Raw genomic sequence first — 11,057 nt, 5'->3', positions numbered from 1 at the left:
TGGGTTTAATTTAACAGCTGAAGCATAAATACAGTGATTACATTGTACTGTTTAAACTAATTTACAGCTATAGGAAAGTGATTGATTTTTAAAGTATGCTAACATGAGACTGGGTAGTAATGAGCAGTGAAATACTAGAAAACTAATACTGTGCTGGTTTGAAAGGATTATATGCCCTAGAAAAGTCTTGTTTTAATTCTGATCCAGTATTGTGGGAGCAACCATTTCTTTTAATCTCTATTTAGTATTATAGATTGGAAACTCGATTAGATTATCTCTATGGAGATGTGACTCACCCATTTGTGGGTATTAACCTTGGCTTAGAGGGAGATGAGACTCTACCAATTTCAGGTGGGTCTTGATTAGTTTGCTGTAATTCTTTAAAAGTGGAAGCATTTTGGAGAGAGAGAGAGCAAACGAGAACCACGAGAGTCCAGGCAGCCTGAGACCTTTGGAGATAAAGAAGGAAAACGCCCCTGGGGGAGCTTCATGAAACAAGAAGCCAGGAGAGAAAGCTAGCAGATGTCACCATGTTCGCCATGTGGCTTTCCAGTTGCAAGAGAAACCCTGAACTTTATCGGCCTTTCTTGAGTGAAGATAACTTCTTGTTGGTGCCTTAATTTGGACATTTTTATAGACTTCCTTTAATTGGGACATTTTCACAGCTTTAGAACCGTAAACCTGAAAAATTAAATTCCTTTTTTAAAAAGTTATTCTATTTCTGATAAATAGCATTCTGGCAGCTAGCAAACTAGACCAAATACATAAGATGATTTTTCAGCAGTGGCCATTCATTATTTTGCGTTTATGAATCTGTAAGAAATTGTCTTAAATTTCAAATGTTCTGCTAATTCTAGTCCTTTCTTCGCTTCCTCAATATCACCTTTTATTGCTGAAATAAGTGATTCTAAAGAATCAAAGTTCTTTTATGGTCTGAGTTTGCCAACAGCCACCACATTGAGTATTTCCTCAATTCCTCTTTGAAGGTATACCTGATGTGAGTTTCCATGGACTTTTTCGTATTCTTGTATTATGGGTTCCATACTATGCTCACTACCATCTTATAGACATCTCCACTTCCATCTCTGGCCCAACCATAATAAATGACATTGGCTATATCAGCTGGAAGATTATCTACTTGTTCAGTAAAGTTAACAGTGGGGATACCCAGCTGCTTGGAACCAAGACTGAAGCCCCACCTGGCTGTGGCAGAAGTAGGGCAGGTGCCTCATGATGCCAGGTGCTGGTGGTGCGTGTTCGGCCCAGACCTTGGGTCTGGCTGGGTCACCGTGTAGGTGATGCATGAGCTCTCCTGGACCAACCGGAGGCCACGGAAAAGAGATCGGCCACTCGGGTGCACAACTGGCTGGGTGGCACCGAGGAAGCACCCTGGTGGATCGCTCATGTCACTGACCCAACAGAAGCTACCGGGCGCTTGGGAGGTCACGTCTAAGCCCCCAGGGGCAGCGGCGGCGTTAAGGGCGGGAATGGGCAAGGAACACTACTCAGGTGGGCCGGCAGCACGGGAAAGACCCGATCCGCCCGGATGCTGTAAGGCTCGTACACTCCCAGCCCTCTTCCTGTTAACACACTGTTTCATTTGGCTAGAATTGTGGCAGATAGGGAAGGAGGGAGGGGAAGGTGACTTTATGACCCATCACTAGCAAAGAGTAAAACAACAGGAAGTTCCTTTTGGTACATGAACATCTACTCTTCACTCCAGTTGGCAATGGAAAAGAACCAATGAGAAATGCTGCTCTATCCTTCGTCAGCATAAACAAAAGGGGAGGGGTCCCTCCAAGTCCTTATAAATGCAGGAATCCCAACCCCAGTAGACACTCGCCCCCTTCAAGCCAGTACTTTTGCCACTTATTAAACTTTTCTTGCTGTTCACACTGACTAGTCCTTGAATTCCTTCCTATGACTTAAAAATTAGGCTCAGGGCGTCAGCCCTGCTTGAGGTCTCCACCTCTTGGAGAACTCCTGAGGGCTCTCTGGCATCAGAATGACCTCCTCTTTCTTTGTCAACTGACACATTTATTCTTTTAAACCTGACTCAGCCATGACTCTCCAATAAAATTTTCTCTGTCACTACCAGATTTACTCCCAGACATGGTGAATTCTTACCTAGTTCAGACTACTCTATATTTTTGCTTCTTGTAAATGCCTTTATTACTGTAGATATCCTACCATGTTAACATAATTTGTAATTTTACCATTCTACTTCTTTTTCTAAACTGAAAGAGACGTGCACAGTAGAAGATGTTTTTTTCCTCTTTTCTTTTTTTAATCTTTTAATTTTATATCTACAGCATCTAGCATAATGCCTGACACATTATCAAGTGCTTAATAAATTTGTGTTGAATCAAATTAACTGAGCTGTTTTCCTGAGGAGAACTGGAAGTGAGGATGTTGTGAATCTGATTGAGCTTTTTTTTTCCTGACTGATTTTTAAGTTGAAAAAATAAATTTTAAAATTTCATCTTATTTAATTCATTCAACAGTCTTTTAAAGAGCTATTATCACACTCTTTCAGATGGGGAAACAGTTCAGAGATGTTAGGCTACTTGCCCAAAGCAAACAACAGGAAGGAGAAGGAACTGAAACTTGAGATCATGTCTTCTAGCATCATCTCCTATATTCTTTCCATTATCCATACTAATTTCTTTCAGGGTTAGCAAACAGGTTTTCCTGTTGAATGCCTCTGTCTTGTTTTGTTTAGTGAATACAGTTTTTGGTTTGTTTTTTTAAATCTGAGTTTGAATTCCTTTATGTTGGACTTCAATTTCCAATCCTTCATGGTCTGCACCAATCCCTAGAGTCTAGCTCAAGGCTGTGCCACACATTCAAGTCACCTTCCTGGTCCTTACTGCTTTTGAGTTTTTGACTATAGCAGGTTCCTTTAAGCTGAATCTGGAATGTCCTATCCCAAAAGTCAGGAGGGCTGGGCTGAAATCACAACAAGGTAGTACATATATAGTAAGGGTAAATTTTTAAAAGATTTAATTTTTCTGTTGCCAAAAGAGAAACGGACATTCCCCCTCTCTCTTAGAGAATTTGAGAAAACTTGTCATTGTAAATCCTTCCTCTGTCCCTTTGATATGAGTATAAATCTTTTCAAAAGCTAAATAAGCCTCTCGCTTGGTACATCCCAAAGATATTTTTCTTAAGGGTCTGGGAGCCAACTCTTTGAAATACATATATCAAGGATGATAGTATCTCTATCTCCCATCACCAGAGACGCTGTTAGTCTATGCACCTTCCTCTAAGTGGTAAGTACTTGCTTGTCATCAGGATAGGGAAGTTTTATTTTTCATTTATTAATTAATGCAGACGGCCACCTGCAGAGTGCATTACCAAATAATGTACACCAAACTGTATTGTCAAGTAGTCTTACCTGAGAACATTCATACAATGAACTATATCTGGGCGGGGGGGGGGGGGGCGGCACAAAGCTACACCAGACAAAGTTAAGCAGACAAAGATGACTTATTTAGGGGCTACCATAGCAGGAGAGAGAGAGTGGAACTCAATTCCATCTAAGGGCTGGGAGTCAATTGGAAGAAAAGCACTGGAAAATAGTAAGAGAGATTGATCACTGGGGTAGGTGAGCAATTAACTGAGGTTGCATTTAGGGTGGTTTGATTCCACCTAGATAAGTAAGGGATTTACTAATGTTGCCATTAGGACTACTAGGTCTGCAATGTTTTCATTTGCGTTATTAGGTGGCCTGGAGCCTAGAAGGGCCGGGAAAGAGAAAACGGGCGAATCCCTTATTGAGTAGCCGTGTGTGAGAAAGAGAGAGACCGGGCGGTCCGGGCAAGTTTGATATTTAGAATACAGTCCGACGTTTTCTTTCTTTCTTTTTTTGCTTTCCCCCCCTGCAGTCCGAGTTGTTTTTCTCTGCTGACCCTCAACTCCAAAATTAGCTTCAGGATAGTCAGGGGCAGGAAGCGGGTAGGGGCAAATGAAGGAGTAATGCTGGCAGTTTGGTCAAGAGAAAGGGTCTTGATTACATCTGTTTGGAAATATAAAAAAGTGAGGGTTCTTTCTGTCTGCAATCTCATTAGCTGCCTGCTTGTAATATGCATTACAGACAGATTTAATACTTATGAATAATAAAACACTTTTTCATTTCTATTTTTTATGGAGATTTTCTAGGTTGGCAGGGTATTTTATTTTTACTTTTTCCCCAAGCATAACACTTCATTTCTGTCCCTTACCTTTCCAATGCCTCTCCATGCTTTCAACAGTAAATCAGGATCGCAACCGCTCCCTGCTCACCTCAGGTTTGGCTTGGAAGAGCGGGTGAGGCGACGCACCGGGTCGGGACGAGAACCACGACTCCCAGCATTCCCAGCGCTCCAGGCACCCCCCACTTCCCCTTCCGGTCCGGAGGCTGTTGAAACCGAAAGTGCTGTACCATAGGCGGGTGTAAAGGGGTGACTGATTCACCTTCACCTGTAAGGAGCTCTACCTAACCCAAGTGGGAAGCCAGGAAAGCAAAGCAGTAAAACATGAATGGAAGAGTGGATTATTTGATCACTGAAGAAGAGATCAGCCTTACCAGAGGACCTACAGGTATGTGCCAAACGGGTCCTGCCTGAATTGGGGACTTGGGGGTATAAGTGAATAGCAGACGCTTCTGCCCAGCCGGATTCACTTGGTCTCGGAGCTTGCAGGCCCCAACCTAGAGTTTTCCTGCAACGCTTGCCGGTACCTAAAAGAAATATTTTGACAAACATCGTTGCCCAGACACGGGACTCAGCAATTCATCTCATCTTTCACTCGGATTACCCCGCGTATTTGAGTTAGGAAAGTTTTTTTTTTCCCCCATTAACGGGGCAGAAAAACCTAGAAGAAAAGGCACACGTGTTTTTAAGCCAGTTTACCGTGGATATCACACCGTTCTTTCCGTTGCCTGCTCTATCCCAGTTCCTATGAGGGACCATTTAGTAAAACTGGGAGCATGAACGGTATGGATTCGGAATGCATAGCTGTTTTCGTAGTGCTAGGATCTCCTCTCTTTTCTTTTCTGGGAAAGTCATTTAGAGCCTCAACTAGAATGTTAAAGCGGAAAGAAGCCTGAGGGAACTTCTGTTATAGCAATTCTCAAACCTAGTTCCGCCTCAAAACATCCAGGGTTTTTTTGCCCCCCCCCCCCCTTTTTTAAATAAAAACGTCAATTTCCGTTAGGGATATGAATTCAGTGTGGATTTTTTTCTTCTTTTTAAACAACACCGCATGTAATTCTGATACAATTCAATCTACGATTATCCCTGCTAGCCTCCCTCTTTCTCTCAGCGCTCACCCCTGCCCCCTTCCCTACACACACTCTTAACTCCACTGGGCTATAAATAAATCATCAAGTCCTATGAGTTCTATCTCTGAAATGTTTCTGAAATCATTCCACTTCTTTCTGTTCCCATCATCACCTCTTAGAATTTTTCGATAGCTTAACCATTACATTTATTTGTAATAAAATGTGACTTTCAGAATAAGCCATACTTTGTCTTCCTGTTATAAAAAATTAGAAGTAGACTTTACTTAAGAGAATATCACACTCATAGTTAATCTGCTCCATTTGAGCTCCTAAACTTTTGTCAGAGGTTCATTTATTATGCTCAAATCTCTTGAATTCATTTTTCTTATTTTATGTAAATTTCTCCTCTTATTCTTAATAGTTATTGACTTTTCAAGGTAACATGAAAGTTATTATTAAAGCAACATCTGTCTTTCTTTGCTTTTCATCTGTTGGCCCTAGTTCTTTTCATAGAGCCAATGAAAACAATGCAGACCTTAACTTCTTAGTGTTAGCATTTTTCTGAATCATTGGAGTTAAAATAAACTCCAGGGCACTACTTAAATGGAACAATTATATCTAGCTAATTAGAGACTCAGTTTCTCTATTGTATGTGTATTTATCCACAATGAATGAATATATCCATGGTGTGGCTTCTTGAATTTTCCTAAGCATTTTCATGAGAGCCCATGAATTTAAGAGCTTAGGACAATAGCTCCTCAAAACTAGTATTGAACCTGGATGAAGAAGTCATTGGAAGTCAAGGAAAGGTCAAGTTCCTGTTTATCACTTTCCAGAGCTGGCTACGTGGTATGTGGTACTCCCGAGAAGTCTAAGAGTCAAATTCAGCTTTTCTTCATTGTATCATATGAAAATATACAGGGAAGAACTCAGTTATCACTAGAAACTTCCAGATAATTTTGGTCATCCCATAGGGATCTTTCTTTCTATAGAAAAATAGGAAAAGCCACTGGTTACAAGTATGCATTTCTGTTTGTATGCAGCATTCTCACTTCTTATGATATCCTACCAGGAATCCAATAGTTTACTTTTGCAGCACGTAGCTTCTACTGTTTGGGCACATTTTGCAAGGCAAAAGAACCTATTCCTCCCTGATCCTGCTTCTTGCAAGGGAAATAATGAATGGCAATTAATTGAGTGTCTGGGAAGACAAGAAGAAGCTTGGCATCTATCTTGTGCTTACTTCCTCAACTGAAAGGAAAGGCTTGGTCTAGAAGACTTCTGACGCTTCTTCCTACTCTAACAGTTCATGATTCTTTGGCTTATTCCATATATTATTATATGATTCCTACCATTTTGTACAAACTGTGGTTGATCTGAAGAATCCTCAAAGGCAGTGGTTACAATCTGAAGTGCCTTCAAGGTTTGGACATTGACCTTTTATCTTAGTTTGCCAGAGCTGCTATGACAAATACCATACAGTAGATTGGCCTAAATAACAAGCATTAAAAAAATTGTCTCATGGTTTTGAAAACTTGAAGTCCAAAATCAAGATATTAGCAAGGCCATACTTTCTCCTGGAATGGGTAGCAATTTGGTGATGGCATTCCTCTGTCATATGGTGTTCTGCTTCATTCTCTCCTTCTGTGGCTTTCATTGACTTCTGATTTCCCTGAGCGCTTCAGAATTTCCTCTTTTAATAAGGTCTCCTGTCATATAGATTAAGGCCTACCCTCATTCAGTTTGATCACACCTATATAAGGACTATACAAGATCCTATTTTCAAATGAGTCCACTTCTTGACTCACTTAACATTTTCAGATATATCATTGACATCTGTGTTCACACCCGCTGGAATGTTGATTAAGACTTGAACTAGTCTTTTGTGAGGTATATGATTCAATTACCAACAGCTTTTATTCTTTGTGGAATACGTCACTTTTCTTTTTGTGGGAGCCCAGCTTGGTTATAGTCTATAAAGCTCCCTTTTTTTTTTCCTGTCTCAAATTGAGAGTTTCTGATATTTGAATGTTGAACTCAGTTATTCTGAGAATTAAATCTAGCTTTTCTTTACTCGAGCAAGTAGAGGTTGGCAAGAAGACAACCTCTTCATTTAATAATAAATAATTAACAAAGTATGTCTTTTCTCACAGTGTGCTAGTTATCTTATATATATTAACTCATTTAATCTTCATAACAACCTTGAATGATGAGTGTTTAATCCACATTATTAGATGGAGGAAATTGTCTCTCAGAGAGGTTAAGCACTTGCCTAATGTCTAAAGCCCGAAATTTTCAAGAGCCAGGATTTTAACCCGGGTCTGTTGATTCTGTTGTACCATATACTGCCTTCCAGTGTGGAACCTGTGTCTAAGGAATTGACTGCCAACCTTTCCCCTGACCTTTATTTTATTATCTCATGGTCTTATTCCCTGAAGGATTTGAGGCAACGTAAATGACTGTTGAACGCAATTCACAGTGGAAATTTTTTTTAGTTTACTATGGATAGAGCTGAGGGCAGATCAATGTGAGAACCTGAGAATAATAAACCCCATTAAGTTCAACTCTTTAAGCCTCTGCAAACATGTTCTTTGGCTTTAAGCCTAACTGAGACTGCTGCTAATAGTATTCTGATTTCTTTCTTTCTTTTTTTTTTTTTTTTACATGGGTAGGCACCGAGAATTGAACCCGGGTCCTCTGGCATGGCAGGCAAGCACCACCATGGCCGCCCCTGATTTCTTTCTTAATGTATGGAATTATCTGAGATCAAAGACTAAAATTCCATACGTTGCCCTATTTTCTCATACTTACATAGAGTCTAGCCTTCATGGAATTTGCAGTCGAATAGAGACATGACATTCACATAATCTCAGTGCAAAAGTACAGATGGTTAAGAATAATGATGAGATGTCTGGAGTGGGAGGGGAAAAGGAGTTGTAGAAGGGAGATACAAGTGTGTTTATCTGATTCGGTACTGGAAAATTTCAAGGAATGGAACCATTGCTATGGACCAAAGTGTTCAGTCACAAAAAAATGGAACTTGCGTTGGTCTTATAGAATGGTCAGGCATTAGGTTAAAGCCAGGGATGGGAGTGGATATGACCTCAGTAATAATAGAGAGAAGAGCATAAGCAAAAAGTATTCTCAGATCAGTGAATTAAGCAACCTGGATAGAAAGGAGGGTTCATTTAGGTGTATCAGTGGAGATAAGGTTGCTAATGTAAGTTTAACATTTCTCTAGGGTTCCATCTTGATTCTTTCCTCTCTCTGTTCATTGGTTAAGATGCAATTCAAGAATCACCTCCTCCAGGGAGCCCTCCTTACTCAGTCTAGATTCCCCCTTATTGTCCATATCATATGCCTTTTATTAAATGCCTGTCTTGTATTGCCATAATAAGCATTTGTCTTACCTCATCCTAACAAGGAACGGATAAAATGATTTATAACTCCATTTTACAAGTGAGAATACCTTGATTCTTAAGTCACAAAACTCTTTAAGTGGCAGAATTAGAAACTGAATTCAGGTCTGTGTGATTTAAAATCCAGGCTGTGAACTATTATAGATAATTTTTTTTTCTTCCTTAGGCTCCCACAGGAGTCTGCTTTTTCCTGTTTTGTTCTTATTTGTGTATTTGTTTGCTTACTTGTGTCTCCTCCTCCCACTTTACTCTGAACTCTTCTGATTCAAAGTACAGGGTACACGGGTGATTCAATGATAGAATGCTCACCTTCCATACAAGAGACCTGGGTGTGATTCCCAGGCCATGCCAAAACAAAAACAAAACAAGGTACATTGTTTCTCTAATGCTTTGCGTAGTACATTAATGTTTGTGAATTGACTAATGAATTGTAAAGATCTTTATTTGGATAATCAGGTGCTTCAAGGACAAGTGACACCAGAGCTGTATGAAAGAAAAGTTTATTAGTACTCATAGATCCTAGAACAAAGATGTTTACCACTCCTCCCTGAGTCACATGCGGAAACACATTAGGAACCCAGGGTCAACCAATCAGGTGGGAAGCAGAGGCTAGAGTGGACTGGGGGTTGTCTTTATAGTGTTACATGGGTGGAGTTGTAGCAATTGGTTAAACAAGAGTGGGGATTGGGGAATTTGTTTTTGACTTTCTTGTTGGTGGGAGGGATGCGAAGAGAAGTGTTTGAGGGCAACCTAACAGTAGTAGGATCTAAGATGCCGAGGTCTCATGATTGTGAAAAAACCCCTATTCTGTTTTAATTCACTGTAATCAATCCTGTCATGTTTCAGCATCAGGAGTTTTCAGATTAGGTTATGTTGGCTATTTGTATTGTGAAGGTGTTAAAGGTGAATGTACTTGTAAATTGGCCAGAGGTGATGCCCAAAAGGTGTGGATTTATAGGAAAATTCTTAGGATGGGCGAGCTGTCCTGCGAAGGGTGAGAGAGGCATTGTGTGATCTTAATCCCTTGCATGGTATGTTTGCCCTCCCATAGGGTAGTGTCACAATCCCAGGATTTGTCACTCATGGGTTGGAGAATTGTTTTAGCTGCTGTGGGTTTCCCAGAAAGCAGATGACCACTCAGGAAAGTGCAACGGAGGGGGTTCATATTGGCCAAGACATTTCTGAAACTGTTGTTGGATATGTGGTTCAGAGGTAAGAACTGGAATAGCACAGTGCAAACAAGGAGGGTCTATTAAAAGCAAGTCTTGAGAGAATATAGTTTCTGTTGTTGGTGACTTCATGGTTAGGGCCTCAATATCTCCATCATCCAGCTCTTGGGCTAGGGTGGTATTAGCTACTGTGGCCAGCCCACCAGAAAGTGGCCTTCCCAGGTAGCTATCCACCAAGGAAATGTCAGGGCTAGAGGATCTTGGCTAGTAGCATACTGGTTTCCAAGGACCAGGATTTGTCTGCAATTGATCCTGTAGCTGCTGAACTCATAAATCTCTATTAGGGTATTGGGATGACAAGGGTATATTTATTGAACCCAGCTAAGCTGCTTCTTAGTTGGTAATTTGAGACCATTCCGTCCAGAGAAGGAATATAATCCTAGCACATTATCAATGCAATGATGGTGGACTCATGCATTAAGGAAGAATAATCTCTCTGTTTATCTTATATAGACAGATATTAGTGATGGTCACCAATGAACCTAATGACATGGTCTGAGATGCTGAGATATCAGGGCAGTGAAAACTCTTTTTGATTCAGTATAACTAGGCAAATGAATGAATGTCAGAATAATATAATAGAATGTTTTTAAATAAAGAGAACCAGCAGCATGGTCTGTTTCAGTTTTTAAAAAGTCACAAACAAGGTTCTCCACTAAATAGAATTTAAGAGAGAATAAGAATGAGATGGACATAATGTGTTATGATGGATAGAAAACTGGCTAAGAGAACAGAAACAAGAAGAAATAGATGGAAAACCCATGGAGAGTTTATGGGACAAGTCTGAAGATTACTTGAGGAATCAGTCTTAAGTTTTGTTTTTGTTTTTTACTTAAGATAATTGTTAAGAATAACTATAAAGTAAAATATCAAGGAGGTATTTTAGGGAAGTAAAAAGACAAGTTGATAGATGCTGTACTATAGAAATGTGGTATCATGAAGCTCAGAAAAAATCATGCTCTTTTAATCTATTCATGTGGGTGTAGACCTATGGTAAGTGGGATCGTTTGATTAGATTATTTCAATTGGGAAGTGACCTGACTCATTCACAGTGGGACTTTCTCTTAGTGAAGTTCTTTATAAGAGGATAAATCACATACAGAAGAGAAGAGAGATGAAATTATGAGAAGCTCACAGACAAAGCCC

The 11,057-nt window shown here is 40.1% G+C and overlaps 1 protein-coding gene and 1 pseudogene across 2 annotated transcripts in view; one reads left to right on the top strand and one right to left on the bottom strand.

Moving 5' to 3' along the window:
• Window positions 1-270: 270 nt before the first annotated feature.
• LOC143651936 (riboflavin kinase pseudogene) lies at window positions 271-4,337 on the bottom strand (annotated as a pseudogene). Its single transcript, XR_013160335.1, has 2 exons — window positions 4,224-4,337; window positions 271-2,949 (listed from the first exon to the last, which is right to left on the bottom strand). The product of XR_013160335.1 is annotated as a riboflavin kinase pseudogene (transcript).
• Window positions 4,338-4,382: 45 nt separating this feature from the next.
• SYNJ2BP (synaptojanin 2 binding protein) overlaps window positions 4,383-11,057 on the top strand; it is a 69,285-nt gene continuing 62,610 nt past the window's right edge. Inside the window, exon 1 of the mRNA XM_077122870.1 lies at window positions 4,383-4,581. Coding sequence (XP_076978985.1) covers window positions 4,518-4,581 — 64 coding nt within the window. The 5' untranslated portion in view covers window positions 4,383-4,517. The remainder of the gene's footprint in view (window positions 4,582-11,057) is intronic.

This window comes from Tamandua tetradactyla, chromosome 12, assembly GCF_023851605.1.
Source record: "Tamandua tetradactyla isolate mTamTet1 chromosome 12, mTamTet1.pri, whole genome shotgun sequence".
Lineage (NCBI taxonomy): Eukaryota > Metazoa > Chordata > Mammalia > Pilosa > Myrmecophagidae > Tamandua > Tamandua tetradactyla.
Note: the sequence above shows the minus strand (reverse complement) of the source record. Positions and strands in the feature narration are given on the sequence as shown.